Source organism: Durio zibethinus, chromosome 18 (genome assembly GCF_047325235.1).
Source record: "Durio zibethinus cultivar Kanyao isolate XHJ-2024 chromosome 18, ASM4732523v1, whole genome shotgun sequence".
Classification (NCBI taxonomy): domain Eukaryota; kingdom Viridiplantae; phylum Streptophyta; class Magnoliopsida; order Malvales; family Malvaceae; genus Durio; species Durio zibethinus.
This window is the reverse complement of record NC_143179.1, coordinates 7,806,946-7,829,924: the sequence shown is the minus strand read 5'-3', so window position 1 is coordinate 7,829,924 and position 22,979 is coordinate 7,806,946. Positions and strand designations below refer to the sequence as shown.

General features: G+C 33.4%; 1 protein-coding gene and 1 pseudogene across 1 annotated transcript; both read right to left on the bottom strand.

The window, feature by feature from the left end:
- Nucleotides 1–5,492: 5,492 nt before the first annotated feature.
- On the bottom strand, nt 5,493–6,702 carry LOC111300378 (transcription factor MYB123-like). The gene is made up of 3 exons (XM_022896015.2): nt 6,400–6,702; nt 6,174–6,303; nt 5,493–6,080 (listed from the first exon to the last, which is right to left on the bottom strand). Exons 1-3 carry the CDS (start codon nt 6,530–6,532, stop codon nt 5,615–5,617), a joined length of 729 nt encoding a protein of 242 aa, XP_022751750.1. The 5' UTR covers nt 6,533–6,702; the 3' UTR covers nt 5,493–5,614.
- Nucleotides 6,703–11,150: 4,448 nt separating this feature from the next.
- Nucleotides 11,151–12,051, bottom strand: LOC149513669 (stress-response A/B barrel domain-containing protein UP3-like; annotated as a pseudogene).
- Nucleotides 12,052–22,979: the final 10,928 nt, after the last annotated feature.

Genomic DNA, 22,979 nt, shown 5'->3' with positions numbered 1-22,979 from the left:
GGAAATCCTCTCCCAACGATGTCGTTTTGAATGTAAATAAAATAACTAATCGCTTGATAGATCTCGACCTTTGACATGGATGGACGACCTTCCCGTGTCTGTGTTTCTATATATGACTTTTCATTTCAGACCAATCTGGATCGCAGGTTTCTACGATCGATGTTTTTTAATCTTGATAACTTCAGCTACCCAAAATTTTTCTAGGAAGACCAAATCAGCCCCCCAGACTTATTTCCACAACATCCTGAGCTGAATGAAAATTACGTGAATGGATTTTTTCTTTTTTGGTTCCTCGAAATATACAAAACTTGAGTGAAAAAACCTGTTGGCATACACTGGCAGACCAAAGTGCACAAGTCCAAAGAAAACTGAAGAAGAAACTCCAAAATTCAGATAAATGCGACACCACTTGAAAACCAAATAATCTAGCCTTGGATAACTATCAAACATGAATAACGAACATCCAAAGTAGAAGAAAAACAGAGCTCCAGGGCATCAACAGCCAGAAGAACAACAGAGAACATACAATTGCAGCCCCAGAACTAAACTTAAAGGAAACACTATTTGAGCGAATGGCTGTCCCACATAACTCGAACAATTGGTTGATAACCATTTCATCATCACCTTCAAAAGAAAAACCCAACAATATTATGGTCCAATATTGAAAGGGAAAAAAAAAATCTAAGCTTTAAGTTCATCGTCTCGTGCTCTTCAAAAACCCAACAGTTTGTCATGATCAAATTCGAATTTCCAAAACAAAACAAAGAAATGTTGGAAAAAACTTGAATTTGAATTTAAAAGTTTATGATAAGCCTGTTAATTAATTGGGCTTTTACATGGATTATTACACTTGTCTGGTTGATTTATTGGAACTTGCCCTTCTTACACACACTTCTATTGGGTACAAAGTCCAAAATGCAAGAGTACTAACAAGCTAACTTTGGACTGATCATAACTCCACTGGGTTTGTTAGTACATTTTTGTTGGGCTTATGAAACAAATGGCGTCATGATGGGCTTTAATAAAGTTTTCCTAAGAGCTGATCAGCTGGTAGTAAAAGGAGAATAAAGCCTGGGTTACCAATCTACGTCAAGGAATATACTCGCAATAAAGAATGACTAGCCTCCGAAACAAGTCGGCCATTTTCAGATAATACACAGGCAAATTAGAAAATTATCATGTCACGATACGAGAATACGAAACATATTTTTTTTTTTTTTACTAAATTCATTATAATTTTTGTCAAAAGTTTTAATTGTGTCATTTTCATATGTTTTTTATATTATTTTTATTTCGTATCATTTTATTATATTTAAAAATAATGAATAAATAATAATTGCTTTGAATTTAAAAAAGTGTATACTAATAACAAAACTAAGTTTTCGTCTACGACTTGTATTATTGACAAAAATATGTTGTTAAAGAACCAAAGAGGGAAACGAAAAACACCCAAAAAGAAACTTCGGAAGAAAAAAAAAATTCAAGTCAAGACATGCAGGAATTTTTGGTTGAGCTGTACATTGTTATTTTCTACATAAAGATAAAAGGATGTAATCAAAGTATGCCTTTCTTTACGTTAACTTAATAGTAGTAGTTTTTTCAGTCAAAAACATTCCAAAGGTTTTTCCCTAAGAACTAGATTGTTTGGTGACTGGTGAAATTGAATTATAGATAAAAGAGAGGAACTGCACAACCAAACTCTGTGGTGGCTGGCTCTCAAAAAAAAAAAAAAATGATGCCACGAGAAGCACCTTGAGAACCAAACTCCAAACTTTTGTTCTTTTTATTTCATTTTCAAAGTCTAAATTTGAATCCATAAATTACTTGCATAAGTTGGTAGAGTACTGGTAAAGAAAAACTTAGAATGGGGAACGAGAGAGAAATTCTCATCTGTTCTAAGTTCAATATCCTATCAAACTTTGTTTGTGTTTGTTCAAATAATCCATAAGAAATAAAGGAAGAGCCATCATCCTCCACATTTGGCAATTGCTAAGATTGATAAAGAGAGATTTGAATATATGCCATAGTTCCCAGGCATTGTCTTTCATGCACCAACTGGTAGCTGAATTCTATGAAGACCTTTGTTCAATTCGACTCCAAACAAGACTTTATCTGTTTCTCATTTGGAGGTTAGCCTGTCAGAATAATATATTGCTTTTAGTTGTTGATTCTCACTTCTTCTCTGGTGCTTGAAATTGGGATTTTATCATAATTAAACAGCTTGGTGCCTGCAGGCTGGATTGAGAAGGAAAGGGAATGTGTGTAATGCACAAAAGGGCAAGAACCCTTTTGCTTAACATGGATAGGTTGACCTCTGTTTAGCCCAATGGGTTTCAAGAGTTGATTTAAATGTAAGAAAAATTGACATGGAAGTGTTCACACTCCTTCAACCATCCATCTATAATCATAGAACTTAACACGTTATTGGCATGTGGACTAATTTTTGAATTAGTTGGCATATTATTATGAATTTAAGGAAGTTTATACACATAATGTCCTCTTTAGCTAGTAAAGTCGAGAAATTTAAAGGTAGATTAGGAATTTCAAAAAAAAAAAAAAAAAAACGTTTTTCCTTTGTCAATTAAACTAGCATTGAAGTCCCATGAACTCGATTCTACGAAAGTTTTTATGAAATTGATTTAACTATAATATAAATCTTCAATTAAAAAACACATCAGGATTTCATGATAACTCTCACGAAACCAATTATGTGAGATCATAACAATGAACGTACGAAATCTCACCAATTCCCATTTTTGTTAATATTCTTTCTATCAGTACATTTGTTTATATAACTCCTGGAGCTCAAGAACTGCCATTTTTGTTTGAAGTTGACATCAATATATACCAACCACCCAACACCTACTCGCAGCCATGAACCCAAAAATTTAAAAATAACTATTGCCTTTTCTTTTTATAGATGCAATTTGAAAGTGTTTGCGTTATAAAAGGGCAGAAATTTTCCTATAAACAGGCACATTTGCAATGAAGATTGCCACTTTCTCAAAGTGCTAGCACAAGGATAAAACATTATGAAAATAATCACTTACTTGAAAACTATGGTTATAATTGAACAAAAAAAAATTATATAAAACGATTATTCCACGTCAATATATATGATATATTATTTTTATTCAAATCATATAATTATATAATTATATTATTGAATAAAATCAATCATTTATTACACATTATATATATGTATATGAATATATTAAAATAAATAATTTATTATTAAATGATCATATTTGATATATAATAAATAAATAATTTTTTAATAATATAATTGTATAATATAATTTGAATGAAAATGACAAATCAAACTGCCAGCATTATCTATTTATTTTGTCATCGTCTGTCTTAATCAATTCACCTCTATTTTTCCAATAATTTTGTGAATTATTACAAAAAAAAGTGTAGATTCTACCATAGATCCAATCATCCAACATAAAACCAGACAAATTTCCTGAAGGAGATATGACTGTACCAAAGGACTTTTTGGCTCTTTCCCCTCTGCCCCATACCTTTTATCTGATAGCTGGGAGTTAGGAATTGTCCTTCAAATTAGGGCAATTTACTCTAAAAATATAAATGATATATTAATATTTATAAATTATTTAAATTTAATTTAAATAAAATTTTATTTTGATTTTATTATTATTAAATTATATTTATATTTAAATAATTTAATTTATTAATTAAATTAAATTTAAATATTTTTATATTTAATTCAAAATAATTTATAAGTTTAATGAAATTTTTATATTTAAATTTATTTTTATTATTTTAATTAATAAAATATATCGAACTTAAGTTAAAATTTAAAATCAAATATAAATAATTAAAATTTTATTAAATATAAAAATTAAATTTATTTTTATTTATTAATTAAATATAATCAAATAAATTCAAATAATTTAATTTTTATCTTAAATAAAATTTAAATTAAAAAAATAAAATTCAATCAAATTTTAATTAAATTTCAAATTTTAAATTTTAAATTTTAAATTAAATTTAAATTCAAACTTAATATTATACCCACTCAAATTCGATTACCTCCTGTCTCACCCGTCTCTTTGTCTAGATTCTGGGCTTTGTGTCCCCATCAATGGGTTTAGTCTGAAAAATGCACGTGGGAGTGTCCCCTGAGTTTTAGCCCAAGTGTTAAAGGAAGGGAGTAGCTGGCTATAGTAGATTTAGGAGTACCTGATTTTAATAACAATAAAGGGGAGAGGGAATAGGAGCAATGTGAACCGTGAAAGAAGATTTGGAGAAGATCAGGTATGGGAGTGTCCGTGGGTATCATGGTTAAGTCCTGAAGTTGATCCACCGATGGTCCAATTTACTATCTGTTTTAATATGCCATTAACAAAAAATGGAAAGTGGTTTGTCCTAAACCCTAAAGAGAAAAATAAAATTAGAAACATTGATGATTAACTATCACCCTATTGTCCATGAGACCTATGGAGAAAGAAAGGGAGCAGAGACACTGAAAGAGACGAGAGAAAAATCAAATTTTCTTATTTTTCAAAAATTAAATATATATATTTATATATATACAAAGAAAGATACAAGAGAATAAGACATTCTCAAAAGGCCAAAAAATTTCAAGTTTTTCTTACTTTTAATTTGGATGTGAATAGGGATGGAAATTCAACCTGATCCCGATGGGTTTCGACTTGACTCACCCTATGAGGTCGGGTTTTTTTTTTTTTAAATTTCGGATTTTGGGTCGGATATGATAATGTTAGAAAATAGTCGGGTCGGGTCAGGTTTTAGGCCTACCCGACCCGATATTTATTTAAAAAATTATTTTTTAATTAATTTTTTAATTATTTATATATATTTATATAATAATATTTTTAAATATTTATATTTAAAAAATAATATTTTTATTAATTTCGGATCGTATCGGATCGGATACGGATTATATAATATCGAGTTCGGATCGGGATCGGATATAAAAAAATAAAAAAAATTCGGATCGGATCGGATTCGAGTTTATTAATGATAAAGTCGGGTCGTGTTCAGGGCGAGCAAAACCCGTCCCGAACTCGATGCCAACCCTAGATGTGAATTATATGATGCAGCCAAAATAAAGAGTTAGAAAACTTTTGAAAAAATTTAAATTAAAAATAAAAAATTTTAACGATTCAAAATTATTATTATCATTTCGACATAAAAAAAATTTTACACGTCCCTTTCTTGTAGGCTAGGAAGATAAAAGAATATTCCCTATAATTATTTGGTTCCTCATTTATTTTTTTTCCTATTTTCCTCTTATTTGTTTTGTATCTAATCAAATTGAAGGTGTGATTATGATTTAAACCTTTTTCATTTGTCATTTTGGCACTGTGTTAACTTCAAATTGCATGTTTCTTTATAAATTTTTACTTAATCATCTTCATCGTTATTAGTATTAATTTTTTGCCATAGAAATAATGATAAAAAAAACTGCTACATAGAAAGAATAATCAAAAGGGGAAAACACATGGAAATCACAAAATTCCTAGGATTGAATGGGTGATCAAACAAGGAATTGAAAACCAGGTTTTACGTTGTTGATTAGTTGTACAAAAAAGAAAAAAGCATATATAGCAAATACCTAAAGATTCTAATACATACTATCAGAAAAATCGGAATTAAGAAGATCTGATAGACAAAACTCTCCCATGTCGAAGTCAAGCATGAAGTTATTATCATTCTCAGATATGGATAAGCCATTAATTGGGGTAGATGCAGATGTTTGATTCATTGTACATTCCCCGTCTATTGAAGGCTTGGCCTCTCTGTTCCTGTCAAAAGGGTCAATTTTTTGTGGGTACTGATGAGGGTTTATGAAAACTTTTGAGCACTTGATTGCCCTTGTTCGGACCACGAGCGAGGAAGTACCACCAGTTGGCTCCTGTTGCTTCGCCTGATCACTTTTCTTCATAATTCTTCCATTAGATTTGTTGTGTTTCGAAGCTGCTGTCGATGAGTTTTGGTGATCTCGAACCTTTTTCCCCAAGTTGGTGTTCCAGTAATTCTTTATTTCATTATCTGTTCGCCCTGGAAGCCTCCCTGCTATCAAAGACCATCTACAAACAAAGTACTAAACACTATCAAAAAATTCAGCTTGGTCAACAGTACATTGCTTCAAACAAATTATGAGAGAAATTAAGATGAGAAACCTGTTTCCCAAGAGCTTGTGAAGTCTGATGATAAGCTCTTCTTCATCTGCTGATATGTTGCCCCTTTTAATATCTGGTCTCAAATAGTTCAACCAGCGAAACCTACAACTTTTCCCACATCTCTTTAAACCTGTTTACAAAGAAAAACGACTACCAGGTTTCACTCATTTCAAATTTCCCTTTGGAAAAGAAAAACAAATATAATACTCAATTATCCTGTTTTTACCTGCTCTTTTGGGGAGATCTCTCCATCTGCCTTCACCATGTGCTTTAACGTGCTCTGTGAGGATTTTGTCTTCATGAGCAGTCCAAGCTCCTCTGTTCAGGCCTTCCTTAGAACAACAAGGGCTCCTCCCCATTTGGCACTGCACCACCCTCCTTCCCCTCCTCCCTCTCTCTCTCTCTCTCTCTCTGGCAGATGGGTCTTTTCTGAGTTTTAACTTGTTCTTTTTCCAACTTTCTAATGATTCTTGATACGTTTCCCTCAGTCCAGGGGATGATTTATAGTTTTTTCAGATACTACCATATTAATTTTCTCACGAATCGACAGCAACTTATGTCTTGATGCGTGACTCTGGCAAAATGAAAGCCATACACGTAGATTACAAATGGGCTTTTGCCCTACGTGTGCAAAAAGGGACCACGTTCCGTCCTCCAAATAGAAGAATATTAACATAATTAATTAATAGCAGTAGTAGTTGTAGTGTATCAATTTTCTTCTCCCTTTCCCATGGCCTTCATGGTGCAATGAAGAATATTTAGCCAATGCCATGCAAAAAAAAAAACAACTATACTACCCACGATATTATTTTCTTGATGTCTTATTTGAAAGTTTCTGTAAGTGAATATAAAAAAAATTGATAGAATTCCAATTTTAAATTTATTAAAAGTATAAATTAATTAAATTAAATTCTTAATTCCAACTTATTAAAAGTATAGAAAAAAAAACCTTTTTTACTTGAAAAAGATCACGATGATTACTTTCACCCGCCCTTCTTTGCTTTTTAATTTCTCTCTCTCAAAAACTTCAATTTCCTGGAAGCGTGAACCTAAATTTCTTGCATGCCTCGGAAAGTTTGTCGCAAAACCCCAGCCGCCCCCGGCTGTTCCCTCTGCCCCAATTCTCTCCCTCTCAAACAGGTTGTGAAGATTACAAAATGTCCCAAAGCAGGCAGATCATGACTGATTGAGTGGTACTCAGTATCCATCTTCAGAAGCTATCGTGATTTGTGACTGACAAAAAGCATCCATGTGCCTAACTTCAACTTGGACCGTCCATCTTTTTCCCCAATTTGTGGGCAAACCTTGTTCAAAGCTTGATCTTGTCCCACTTATATTTGCTTAGTATCTATTACTTGTGTACCTCTTAAACTTAATAACACATTTGTTTTAGAACATTGGGGTTTAAGCTGACAGTGCTATGAGCACTGGCATGCAGATATGCTAATTTTAAAAATGATATAAAAATAATAAAAAATATATAAAAATGATACAATTTAAATTTTAATAAAAATTATATATAAATTTAATAAAATAAAAAATATATTTTATATTTAGTATGTAGAAAATGTATTATAATATAATATATTTTATATTTTATGCATGTTTTATATAAAATAAAAATGATAAACATAAATATATAAATTATTAAATCTATTACTTGAAACAATCATCGTAATATTTACACTTATGATGCAGTAATTATGTATCCCATTAAACTAAAGTTATCTTTTCAATTGAAATTTTAAAAAAAAAAAAGACAAGGGAAATTACACTGTAATGATGCAAATAAATCTTAACCAAACCATAATTAGTTCTCTCTCCTACATTCCTACTACTTATAAAGATTTTCTTAAAATGTTATTTGAGTATAAATATGCATGCAGGTTCAAATGCGAGGAAAAAAAATCACACAAAAGTTCAAACAAATTATCAACCACGAAAAGAATCAAATGTAAGAATTTATGTATGTATATATATATATATATATATTGAAATTAATTTTTTTTTTGTTTTATATTACTAGAATTCAAGTTACATATGCAATAAAAATAATAAATGTTTTAGTATAAAAGAAACGGCAAATTAATATGTTATTGTTGTGATTTGGGCCGCTTCCAACAGTAAAAGCAATCTAAAATATCCCTTGCTAGATTCTGTTTCCTTCATTGCTTGCCTATTATTGGTAGCGATAGATAGCACTTGTTTGTGTGGTTTCTATTATTTGATCAAAATTGTTAAAGTTAACCAAAACTAATTGGCTTTCTCCTCGCTTTGGAGCAGTGATTGAAGTTAAAATCGCCTGGCTTGCTACTGCGGGCTCTTAATTTCTTAATTAAATTATATTTTTTTCTTGACCGAAAAGTCATCACGGTGTTAAATATAAAATTATTATATCACAACATATGTTGATAGTAAAATACGAAATATATTCTTTGGTTTTTAGTAATTTCATATATAATTTTTATCAAAATTTTAAATCGAATCATTTTTATATTTTTTATATCATATTTAAAATTATCAAATTTAATGTTATCAATTTTATTTTAAATTTTGGAAAATTTGAAAACTAAATTCCAAAATATTATTTAGGCCTAATAATGACTTGCGATCGTCTAATGTGAAAGGTAAATATCTAGCAAAAAAGAAAATTCTCTTCGTCTCAAATGTTACCATTGACTATTACAGTTTTTGAGTGCAAAGATCACACACGATGGCATAATCAAATAGAAAATTACTATCTTAAATTTTGATCTGATAATTTATATATTTATATTGTATAAAATATTACTAATTCGTATATTTTTATCATATTTTATATAAAATTTAAGTGTCATGATTTATATCGATAAAAAATATAAAATATAATTTTTTAATTTTATTAAAATTATTTATAATTTTTATTAAAATTTTAAACTATATCACTTTTATATTTTTTATTCATATCATTTTATCATGTTATATTTTAAATTATCAAATCTATTTAAATTCATCACACTTAAGCCCTAGCCATACCAAAAATTATAATTTATTACGAAAAAATTTTCAATCAAAATGAGCTATATGCATTAATTCTCTTTTATTTTCTTTGCAAAAATGTTTCGTTTATGCATAGGCATACACATCTCTATTCTTCATTTTATAATATATGATTATTCCAGCTTACATTACTCCATGTACTTAAGTGACAGAGTAATTACGTTGGGGAATTGACAAGCTACCAAATCTATCACTATTTGTGTTCTAGAACTTTAAATGAGTTTCAATTTTTTCTCCTAAGACAAGATTACTTTTTTTTTTTCATGAAATTTCAACTTACGAGTACAAATTACTATAGTTAAATATTTGATTCATATATAAAAAATTATTGAATAATTAAACAAATAAATTAGAACATAATTAGATAAAATTTAACACAAAATTAAATTAAACCCACATATAATGAGATTTAAATTTAAAACTTCATTATTCTAATATCTCCTTCTTATCACTAGATCAAAATTTCATTGGTGACAAGACCTACTTTCTTACTACAGAGAAAAGCAAATATACATATTAAATTTAGAATTCACGTTGATACATTAACAATATAATTTTTTAATTTTATAAATAAAATTTTAAAAATCATATATTTTATTTTTAATTTTTTTATTATTTCTTAATAAAAAATGTTATTCTTTTATTTCTGACAATAAATTTTAAAATTTTCAATGTCAATAAATATGATAATTTCTCATATATTTATGACATTTTTTTAACCACCATTACCTCATTTAGTAATCTTCATGCATGAGTACTGATAAAAGGTAAAAATTAACTTAATTTGCATTTAAAAAAGAATGGGAAATTTGGGTTTTCAATTCCAATTTACATTTATAAAAGAAAGAAAATGTCAAAACCAGCTCATCAAATTAAATGACATGAAATGAAATATAGAAAGAAATTAAACGTCTAGATTCTAGATGCTAGTGGGGCTAGAAATTTTTTTTTCAAAGTTTTGTATGGTTGCGTGTAACATCAAAAAATAATGGTGGCTTTGGAAGAAAGAAAAAGAGGTGCTCCATAATTAATGGGAAAGGACATTGGAAATAACATGTATCGGAAGAGTGGTTTTGAGAGTGATACTTTGAAGGAAAGATTAATTGATAGATTTAATAATTCGTATAATTTTACTGTGTTTGTGTTTTTTTAAGTATAAAATATAAAAATTTATTAAACACAAATTTCATTTGTTATTATTTATTAAATTTATATAAAATTTATATTAAAATTTTAAACTCTTATACAAGCTGAACAAAGGGAAAAATGCTTGGTCAATAAATCAAATAAAGATTTAAAAAAGAAAAAGGTATAAACATTCCATGTTACCATGTATGAGTTTCATATTAGTGAATGCTTCACACTCTTAAATTTAACTATTCTTCTTTGTTCGATGCATCAATGTGCAAAATTATGTCTTGCATCGGTCAATGAAAATGACTTTTGCATTTAGAAACTGGGCATTACATTTTCAGACGGCTGCTGTGATACATGGAAAAGTCCAAACCCAAAAGTTTGACCACTAAATTAATGGGTTCATTTGGTGGAACCCAACTTGCTGATTTTCTTAAGGCATGGAACAAGGGTAGTGTGCCAACTGTTTTTGGTTTTAAACTTGATTTTTCCATGGAAGAGAAGCAAGAAAACGTGTAGGTGAGTCGTGGACATAGGAGTGCAGAGCTAGCTAGGCATGAGCCTCGCATTCCGAGTCAAAATATTAGTAGAATGAATAGCTATCTCAAACTTATGTAGCAAACATTTAAAAAGGAGACTAAAGGGTCCATATTCTCGACCCAACAGAGAAAATGGCATAACCAACGATCTCCTCCGACAGTGAAGACGATCAGCAGCCCAATGATTGCTATGTACAAATGAATTACAACTCTTATATAAGCTCAACATTATGTAAAAAAAAATGCTTGACAACGAGTCCTAGACTAATGAGAGACAAACAAAAATTGTATATATAGTTTAGTTTAATGCTACAAAGAGAACCAATTAATAATTGTACAAAGTATAGCTAGGTTTTGGAATCAATTATTAAGGAGGCAAAGCAAAGTTCTAACTTTAAACTTGGAGGCAATCCAATTGCAAACCGTCTTATAATTATACAATATTGGATATTGTTCTAATAGCTTCCATTAAACAAGAAACAAGGTTTTCTTTGTAGTTAATCATCTAACAAAGACTTCAAGATGACAATGATGGCATCACATAATCAACAACAATGACACCATCCAAATAATCCCTAACCTTGTGCTTCTTTAGGTTCACATATTCTTCATTTCCCCCTGCAGCCTCCATTTCTTCAACCCCAGCAAAACAGCAAGTGAGGCAAGGGAAAAGCCCTTAGCTCTTGCAGGTGAGAAATTCTCCCTGGAAGTGGTCAGTTGAATACCGGAGATTCCCTTTTTAGTCCCTTTAATTATCCCTAGAATCTCACCTTGCACTTCATTGGTAGCGTTCTCTTTCAGTTTCAAGAAGGTTATTTTGATGGCAGAACTAGGGGATGGTGACAGTGGGGCGGGATCATTATCGGCAACCCAATCAGCAGCCATGATATCATCACAAATGCGGACATTTTCCTTGACCACACGCTGGTGATCAGGATGAGCAGAATATGTGTTCAAATCTTCTTTGGACTTGTATCGGCTATGGACCATGTGTGTAAAATTGGAGATCGGAGATCTGCCACGAAGGACGGGACCAGCAGTTATGTGGAGGACAGGATCGAGAGAGACCAAGCTATTGATGCCATTGATCATCGTGTTGACCTTTGCCTCGTCGTGTCATCTTTGACCTTGAGAAGAACCACGTGCTCGATGATGGGCATTGTGATTGTAGACACCCAATTGGATCCGGGCCCAGATCAATTGGGCCTGACCCAAATGGGTAAGGCCCATTTCAATCCTGTATATTTTTTTTTTCTTCTTTTGTATTTTATGTATTTTATTATTATTATTATTATGTATATATTTATTTATTTTTTTTATTAGATTAGATTTATATGTATATAGTTATATATTTATTATTATTATTATTATTATTATTTTTTTTTGTAATATATACTTGGGTTTATCTTATTTTATTATTATTATTATTATTATTATTATTTTTAATTATCTGTTTTGATTTTTCCTGATTATCAGATTTTTTTTATATCTTTTGATTTATCTGATTATTATCTAGTATTTTTTTTTATTTTATTTTTGATTTTGGAGGGCTAAGATTGAAGCTGAAGAATCCTACCGGGAATGGAAATTCAATCAAGAGAGTCCAATTGGATTCAAAGACTGAATTCCCGTCCAAGGAGGAATTGGGATTGATCAGAAACTCCTGATCAATCCCTATATAAAGCACCTCCTGGAACAGTTCAAGAACACAGAGAAAACAGAAGCAAAAGCTACTGATTGAGAGAATAGGGGTGTTTAGAGAGCTAAGGAAAAGTTTAGGAGTGTTCTGGCAGTGAGAAAAATTTTTTAGAAAAATTTGGCGAAAAAATTTTCTGGAAATTTCTGGGAAATTTCCAGATTCCGGCGAAAATTCCGGCGACTTTTGAATTTTCCGGCGAAAATTCCGGCGAACTTTGAAGTTTCCGGCGACAGACCCAGTTTCCGGCGGAGAATCCCAGAAACCGGCGAACATCCGGCCAACTTCCGGCCAATTTCCGGCGAAATTCCCAGATTCCGGAGAATTTTCCAGAATCCGGCACCGGCGTTCTTCAAATTCTAGAGAGAAGGCAGAGAAGAAGGGAAGAAGAGAGAGAGAGGGGAGGAACGGTCTGCTGAAAAACGGAGGAAGGTGCCTTTTATACCCTCCCAAAACGACGTCGTTTTGGCTTTAAGTTAATAAGAGGATCCGCGCGTTTTGCCGAACCCGACCCGACCCGAAGCGTCGACCCGCTTTCTGACCCGCGCGTTTCAGCCCCTCCGAGCCGAGCCGAGCCGAGCCGAGCCGCACCAAGCCGAGCCGCTCCAGGTTTTTTTTTTTTTTTTTTTGAATTTTTTTTATTTGACTTTGATTTTGATCTTGATTTTTTTTCTTTTTTCTTTAATTAATCCGACGACGGAGCCTCTACAAGTAAAAACAGTAGTTTTTCTTGCATACTCCTGAGGTGAGGGAATTTTCTCAATTTTCTGCTAAAAGTATTAGAGTCAATTGAGAATTATTTTCGATAATTAATTAATTGGTTGATCTTGATTTTTCTTTAAATAATCCGACGACGAAGCCTCTGCAAGTGAAACAGTAGTTTTTCTTGCATACTCTTGAGGTGAGGGAATTTTCTCAATTTTCTGCTAAAAGTATTAGAGTCAATTGAGAATAATTTTCGATAATTAATTAATTGGTTGATCTTGATTTTTCTTTAAATAATCCGACGACGGAGCCTCTGCAAGTGAAACAATAGTTTTTCTTGCATACTCTTGAGGTGAGAGAATTTTCTCAATTTTCTGCTAAAAGTATTAGAGTCAATTGAGAATAATTTTCAACAACTAACTACTTGGTAAAATTTTAAGGCTTTTGGATAACACAAATTCAAGCTGGTACCATCTTTTGATGGGCGTTGTGAGGGTGCTATAACCTTCCTCACACGTAACCGAACTCCCGAACTCTGTTCTGGTTAAGCAGACCCGAACCTATTCTTTTAGGGACCCTTAAGCTTAGGTGTTCCCTAAAAGGGCAGATTCCATAGGTGGCCAATCGCACCTAGATAAAAAAGATTGGTGGCGACTCCCTAAAAGTCAATGTCTGGCGATAGATCCCCGGATCTAGACGTTACGACAGCTTGGCGACTCCACTGGGGACTTTGAGAGTCAGGCCAGCAAATAATTTGTGTTATCCAAAAGCCTAATAAAATTGAACCATTTTTGTATATGTGTGTTATTATTCATTCATGTTTATTTACCTTGTTAATTATGTCATTCATGTGCATGTGCATAACATGAGCTCTATACCCGAGCTCCGTCCCTCTAGGAGGGAGTAAAGTACCTATTGCTTTCGTGAGGTCTAATGCCTCCGTAGTGGCTAGCGAAATACTCCCACTCAAATTGAACCTTTTCCGCTTGTAGCCTGTAATGGGTGAGGATTAGGGTGCCTTACTAGTCTGTGATGGACAAGGATGTAAGGAACAATTTGAGGACCTTTAGACTCTGACTTTAAAACCACATGTAGTGAACCTTAAGAGTGCCTAACCCTAGGATAGAGTCCTTTCTACCCAATGATAGATATGCCCTGAAATTAGGACACAAAAAAGGTGTTTATCTAATCATTTTGATTGCTTAACTTTGTGTATTATTTTTTGTAATGTTATGCATCAGCATTACTTTCATTTCATTCATGAAACTAACTATGTTGTTTGTCTGATTGTATGCATCTGTATTCTTTTCATGATCATGTTTCAACACAATCATTTGCATTCATTTCATGCTAGATTTCATTCAAAAAAATGTACATTTCATTTGTGTATCAAAGCATCATACATAAGGCACAGCATAACATTTCTAATCATGAGTATGGTACTCAAGGTCCGAGGATAGCTCCATCTAGCGAAAACCTTGCTCATCCATACAACACAAGATCCAGAGCAAGGCAAATGGAGGAGGAAAGTTCTCATAGATTTGAAAAGCTAGAAAAAGCTCAGGAGAAGATTGAAAATGAACTTAGCAAAATTCTGGAGGCCCTCAATAACATGAATAAGGGGAAAGGGGTTGAAGGAAATACAAGCCAACAAGTTCCCCATTTACAAGAAGTAGCTGACCCTTTGTACCCTCCAGGTTTTGGCCCATCTCAAGCCCAGTCTGCCCAAGAGGTCCCGCCACAACATTTCGCCTATCCTGGAATGCCATCAGCTTTCAACCCAGGGCAGTATAATAGCTATATAAATCCTGTCTTCACTGAAAAGGCAGCAGAACCAATTCCTGATCTAGATGATTTAAAAGAGAAGGAGAAGGAAAAGATGAGAGTAGAGGCTGAGGAAAGTTCCAAGATTAGCATGTTAGAGCAGAGGCTACGGGCTGTAGAAGGATTTAGCTTTTATGGGTCAGTTGATGCTGCTGGGCTCTGCCTAGTTCCTGATGTGGTTATCCCTTATAAATTCAAAGTACCGAAATTTGAAAAATATGACGGTACAAAGTGCCCTAAAATCCACATCACCATGTATTGTAGGAAGATGGCAGTTCATGCACATGATGAAAAACTCTTGATGCATGTCTTTCAGGATAGTCTTACTGGCTCTGCGGCCAGATGGTATGTTCAGCTAGATAGGACTCGTATTCGCTCTTGGAGTGATATGGCACATGACTTCATCAGTCAATATCGACACATTATCGATTTGGCTCCTGATCGTTTGTCTTTGCAGAATCTGGAGAAAAAGTCAAACGAGTCTTTTAAAGAGTACGCCCAAAGATGGAGAGATATAGCTTCACAGGTACAACCTCCACTGACAGAGAAAGAGACCACAGTGCTGTTTGTTAGCACTTTAAAACCTCCCTATTATGAAAAGATGATAGGGAATGCAACAAAGAATTTTGCTGACATGGTAATCTCTGGAGAAATTATTGAAAGTGCCATAAAAAATGGCAAGTTGAGAGGAGGAGAAACCAAGAAGACATCAGAAAAGAAAGAAGCTGAAGCTCAAGCTGTGAGCTCTGATAGACAACAATTCGGCGGTTATCAACCCTATCCATCTCAAGGTTACTCTCCATACTATCCCGCTGTGAATAATGCCTCATCCTACCCATACCAGCTAGCTCCCCAACCATCTTATTCATCCACTTATCGCCTTAACATTCAAGCTCCTGTAAGAACCCAAATCCGCCCTACTAACCCAGCCAGTGGCTCGCGAGAACAACGGACTACTCGAGAAAAACCTGTATTTGATCCAATCCCTATGACTTATACAGAGTTATATCGAGAGCTTTATAATAGCCATTTGATTGCCCCCAGCCATGTGGAACCACTTAAACCACCCTATCCAAAGTGGTATGATCCTACAGCCCGTTGTGACTATCATTATGGAATTACTGGCCATTCTACTGAAAATTGCACTGCTTTAAAGTATAAGGTGCAACGGTTGATCAATGATGGAATGGTAAGTTTTGACCAGGGAAAAACAACAACACCTAATGTTAGTGTACTGAGTGAAAGTCAAGAACAGAAAGGATCTGGAGAGTCACAATGAATTGAGGGGCAAGATGTCAATGGGGATTTCTTCACCTGATCATATAGGGAGCTAATTTTTAATGGAGATAAGGCGGGTTGAAGGTTTTTTGTCATTTTAAGATTTCTTTTCGAGTGATTGTTGGATTTTTTTTTAATATGACTTCACTTGTTATCATTTTTAATAAAGGCAAGTCAATGCATTTCATTACATTTTTCTCTTTCACTTGACCATTATTCCATGCCTTGTTACCTTTCATAACTTCACACTCCCATTCTTAAATTTCAGATGATGAATATTTAGACAATGATAACAATAATTCTGGAATTTAATTTTGAGAACTCATTCACAGAGGAGATGATTTGAGCGAAAATAAAAAGGGTAAGCCATCACCAGAGATGAAAGAGATATATCTTGAAGGGGTGCAATATTTTATACAAGTTCATGAGCTCTGTTCAATAGATGATGTTCAAGAAAGGTATTCACAATTGAGATGAAAAATGGCCATCTTTTCTTTTACCATTTGAAAAACCATTTATTGTTACCCCCTTGAGCTTATCATTTTTTTTTGAAGAACCCCAACCAAGGATCACCCTCTACACTGGAGGGTAATTTTTGAAAAAAAAAAAAAAAAAAAAAAAAAACACAAAAGGTCTCAAAGATGAAAAGAGAAAGAAAAGCAAAAGAAAAAAATAAATGCCACACATGACTTGGGGCAAAGTAATGAGAATCCTTTGTGTGAGGAAAGAAAAAACAGTGAAACGATGTGGGGCAAAATGCCAAGCTGCATCAAATGATCCTTCGGTCTTGAACCTTTTTAATACATATTTTGAGCCTATTATATCCATTTTTTTTTTATGACCCTTCACCTTAGCCTACATTACAACCTTGGAAAGTCCATTTGGATCAAGTGTGAATACCCAACTTGAATGATCATATGTTGAGCGAAGGCATGCTCATGATGAAGCAATGGAATCATGCTACATTACCTTAAAAGTTTGATGTATGAAGGATGTCAATAATAGGTGAAGAATGAAAAAAAGATGATGAAAAAAAAAGAAAGAAAGAAGAAAAAATGAGAAAATGAAAAAATGAAAAAATGAAAAAAGAGATCCGAATTGAAAACCTGAAAGGGTGATTTTGGTACCCAAAAAAAAAAAAAAAAAAAAAGATTCAGGTCAAATGGCTCACATGAATGAAAGATCAAAGACATCTGAAGATCCCTCAAAGACTGGGGCAGAGTTCGCCAAGCTCAAGATGACTTCAACAGTAAATGGAATGAGTTTTTGAAAAAGAATCCTAGATTAATGTTGAAAATTGTCTAAATATTCATCATTTGGACATACCATTTACCTCAATGACATCCAATTTATTTCCTTTCCCATTTATTTTCTACCAAAATAGATCTCCATTGATTATCTTTACCATAATTCACTTTCTGTCCTCTTATTGTTACACCCTTAGAATGAATTGAGAAAATGCTTGATTGCATTGTATTTGTCAAAATTTGAAATGATAATGAATGAATGAACATGTACTTAAAAGAATCTTACATTCATTTGAAAAGAAATCTAAGATGATGAAGAAATGGTAGAAACCTAAAAGAGATGATGGGGCAAATCTGGAAAAGTGATGAATTGATCGATATGACTTGCAAGTTATGATTGAATGATGAAGACAATCAGTGGACAGAGTTTGTTTTTGAATGGTTAATGCTGAGACAGAGTAATGACCCAATGATGGTGGATGAAACTTGTTTTGAAAATTTGTTATTGCTGAGAAATTCATTGAATGATGGTCAAGTGATGATCGATTGATGAAACTTATTCCAAAGTATTGAAAAACAGAACAAGGAAGAATCTGAGTGGAAGAGACAATTAAGAGCTACACTGGTTCGATCTTAGAAGAGTAGTGCAATTGGATCCTTGAGGAATCAAAGGGCTTGACACCCAAGAAAAAAAAGAGCTTGAGAAACTTGAGTACCATACATTGAACAGGAATTAATTGGCCAACATTTGCATAGCATGCATTGAAAATCATGCACATTGCATAGCATACACTACTTTCAGGAAAGTATAGTGTACAAATTCAAGAAGCAAGGGTGTTCCAACATCCCACATGAAAAAGACAGATATGAAAAGACTTTGCAAGTTTGAGAAGAAACTTGTCAGGTAAGTTCCTAATCCTCGAAATAGGATGTCTCTTGGTATCAGGGTTGATTTATAAGACCTTTGGGTATAATCTCCTGAAATCCCTTCAAACACAACTTTCAACTCCTTCGGACATGATTGTCTAGGAGTATTTACTTTTCCAAGTTCGTTGCCTCTGTTTAGAGGAGCAATTTACTTTTCAAAAGTCGTGGTGCCTCTGTTTAGAGGAGCAATTTACTTTTCAAAGTTCCGTTGCCTCTGTTTAGAGGAGCAATTTATTTTTCAAAGTTCCGTTGCCTCTGTTTAGAGGAGCAATTTACTTTTCAAAAGTCGTGGTGCCTCTGTTTAGAGGAGCAATTTATTTTTCCAAAGTCGTGGTGCCTCTGTTTAGAGGAGCAATTTACTTTTCAAAGTCGTGGTGCCTCTGTTTAGAGGAGCAATTTATTTTTCCAAAGTCGTGGTGCCTCTGTTTAGAGGAGCAATTTACTTTTCCAAGTTCGTTGCCTCTGTTTAGAGGAGCAATTTATTTTTTTAAAGTCGTGGTGCCTCTGTTTAGAGGAGCAATTTACTTTTCAAAGTTCGTTGCCTCTGTTTAGAGGAGCAATTTACTTTTCAAAGTCGTGGTGCCTCTGTTGAGAGGAGCAATTTATTTTTCCAAAGTCGTGGTGCCTCTGTTGAGAGGAGCAATTTATTTTTCCAAAGTCGTGGTGCCTCTGTTGAGAGGAGCAATTTACTTTCCAAAGTTCGTTGCCTCTGTTTAGAGGAGCAATTTACTTTCAAAAGTCGTTGAGTCTCTGTTTAGAGGAGCTTCGGCCAAAAAAAAAAAAAAACAAAAAAAAAAAACAAAAACAAAAAAACAAAAAAATCAAAAAAATCAAAAAAATCAAAAAAAATAAAAACAAAAATAAAAAAAAAAATCAAAAATAAAAATGTTGAGTTGAGTCTTGATTGGGTGTCTACGTCTTTGCGCAATTTCTGTTTCACAGAAAATGTGCAAAGAGGGGCAGCTGTAGACACCCAATTGGATCCGGGCCCAGATCAATTGGGCCTGACCCAAATGGGTAAGGCCCATTTCAATCCTGTATATTTTTTTTTTCTTCTTTTGTATTTTATGTATTTTATTATTATTATTATTATGTATATATTTATTTATTTTTTTTATTAGATTAGATTTATATGTATATAGTTATATATTTATTATTATTATTATTATTATTATTTTTTTTGTAATATATACTTGGGTTTATCTTATTTTATTATTATTATTATTATTATTATTATTTTTAATTATCTGTTTTGATTTTTCCTGATTATCAGATTTTTTTTATATCTTTTGATTTATCTGATTATTATCTAGTATTTTTTTTTATTTTATTTTTGATTTTGGAGGGCTAAGATTGAAGCTGAAGAATCCTACCGGGAATGGAAATTCAATCAAGAGAGTCCAATTGGATTCAAAGACTGAATTCCCGTCCAAGGAGGAATTGGGATTGATCAGAAACTCCTGATCAATCCCTATATAAAGCACCTCCTGGAACAGTTCAAGAACACAGAGAAAACAGAAGCAAAAGCTACTGATTGAGAGAATAGGGGTGTTTAGAGAGCTAAGGAAAAGTTTAGGAGTGTTCTGGCAGTGAGAAAAATTTTTTAGAAAAATTTGGCGAAAAAATTTTCTGGAAATTTCTGGGAAATTTCCAGATTCCGGCGAAAATTCCGGCGACTTTTGAATTTTCCGGCGAAAATTCCGGCGAACTTTGAAGTTTCCGGCGACAGACCCAGTTTCCGGCGGAGAATCCCAGAAACCGGCGAACATCCGGCCAACTTCCGGCCAATTTCCGGCGAAATTCCCAGATTCCGGAGAATTTTCCAGAATCCGGCACCGGCGTTCTTCAAATTCTAGAGAGAAGGCAGAGAAGAAGGGAAGAAGAGAGAGAGAGGGGAGGAACGGTCTGCTGAAAAACGGAGGAAGGTGCCTTTTATACCCTCCCAAAACGACGTCGTTTTGGCTTTAAGTTAATAAGAGGATCCGCGCGTTTTGCCGAACCCGACCCGACCCGAAGCGTCGACCCGCTTTCTGACCCGCGCGTTTCAGCCCCTCCGAGCCGAGCCGAGCCGAGCCGAGCCGCACCAAGCCGAGCCGCTCCAGGTTTTTTTTTTTTTTTTTTTGAATTTTTTTTATTTGACTTTGATTTTGATCTTGATTTTTTTTCTTTTTTCTTTAATTAATCCGACGACGGAGCCTCTACAAGTAAAAACAGTAGTTTTTCTTGCATACTCCTGAGGTGAGGGAATTTTCTCAATTTTCTGCTAAAAGTATTAGAGTCAATTGAGAATTATTTTCGATAATTAATTAATTGGTTGATCTTGATTTTTCTTTAAATAATCCGACGACGAAGCCTCTGCAAGTGAAACAGTAGTTTTTCTTGCATACTCTTGAGGTGAGGGAATTTTCTCAATTTTCTGCTAAAAGTATTAGAGTCAATTGAGAATAATTTTCGATAATTAATTAATTGGTTGATCTTGATTTTTCTTTAAATAATCCGACGACGGAGCCTCTGCAAGTGAAACAATAGTTTTTCTTGCATACTCTTGAGGTGAGAGAATTTTCTCAATTTTCTGCTAAAAGTATTAGAGTCAATTGAGAATAATTTTCAACAACTAACTACTTGGTAAAATTTTAAGGCTTTTGGATAACACAAATTCAAGCTGGTACCATCTTTTGATGGGCGTTGTGAGGGTGCTATAACCTTCCTCACACGTAACCGAACTCCCGAACTCTGTTCTGGTTAAGCAGACCCGAACCTATTCTTTTAGGGACCCTTAAGCTTAGGTGTTCCCTAAAAGGGCAGATTCCATAGGTGGCCAATCGCACCTAGATAAAAAAGATTGGTGGCGACTCCCTAAAAGTCAATGTCTGACGATAGATCCCCGGATCTAGACGTTACGACAGTGATCGAGGATTTTAAGGTTTTGGTGGATAAAGTGAAGGTCTTTTGAGGTGTTTGGAAAACGGGAAAGTGAGGGAAAATGGCGAGCTTTCAAACATAGCTTCTCGTTGGAGTAAAATCAACAAAACTTCAACTTACCTGCAAATTTGAGATCATACTGGAATAAATTTCCATAATAATATAATTCAAAACTTATTATCAAGCAAAACTTCAACAACTCCAATATTCAAACAAACCCTTTTATAATTGTAAGATTCCAAAAACAACTGAAACATTAGTCTATCAATTAAAAAGTGATAACATAAGAACCAATTTGGGAAAACTACCTTTACCATAGCATAATCTCTAACAACAAAAAATCATAAAATTAGTCAACAACCCTTTACTTGGGTTCCTTTTTTCCAATTGCTGCAACGAAATCAATCTTGTAACTTCTTTTCTTTTTTCCATTTATTCAAAGAGAAAAACCTAATACAGAGCTAATAGAAATTTGTAAGGTTAGCTGAAGCGTATCAGCCAGAAATGATTTAAACAGCAGAAAACAAGAAACAGATTACGATGACAAGTAAAAGAGCTGAGCTAGTCGACTGACGCTGATCTGAGAGACACTATTGCGATCTGCCAAACTTTGTGGTGGACTTTGGAATGAAAGAAAGGTGATTTGTACAATTAGGTTTTTGTTTCGTTGATTACAAATATATTTGGAAGCACAGTAAAATTAATTTCAGTAAAATTAATGAAATTAATTTATATGAGATTGGAAAAAAAAATTATTATTGTTACGATTAAAAAAATTTGTTAAAATTAATATTTAAATTTAACTTAATTTAATTACACCATATTAAAGATGCGACGAATCTAAACCCCTGCCAAAGGAGGAGCTGAGCGTGGCAAATGTTGATAAATATATGGACCGATCAATGATAACTCTAAGATTCCACACGGCCCAACCCAAATTAGGTCCTCCAAAAGATGGACTGTGTACATATGAGATTGTCTCCTGGTGCTAATGACCTTTCCAAATCCTTAACTCTAAACAACCTGATCGACAAATAAATGGGCGGAGGCTATATCAGATATAGAACCAGTGTCGGTTAACTGTAATGCAGGGAAGGGTGGTGGCGGAAACTTTGTGATGGAATTAACATATATATCGAACAACCGAGAATATGGATCTTGCAGTAAAATTTGGATTTGATGGAACCGTGATAGCTCCCACCGGATGCTCTCTTGGTGCTAATGACCTTCCCAAATTAATCCAGTACGGTCATTTTCATAAAACAGAAATATATGAAACAGATGCAGTGAATATTATAGTTGAGATCAGTTCATTCTCATGACTATATATCCTTCTGTTTCACTTTAGTATATGCTTGTCTTCTGGCGACAATAACCATGACAAATGATTTAAGTCCTGCACTAGCAATATCAAGGATAGAGTGAATCCAGAACCAAAACCTCCACAGGAGTAATTAAAAGATATATGAAGATTAAAAGTCTTTAATTAAACTAT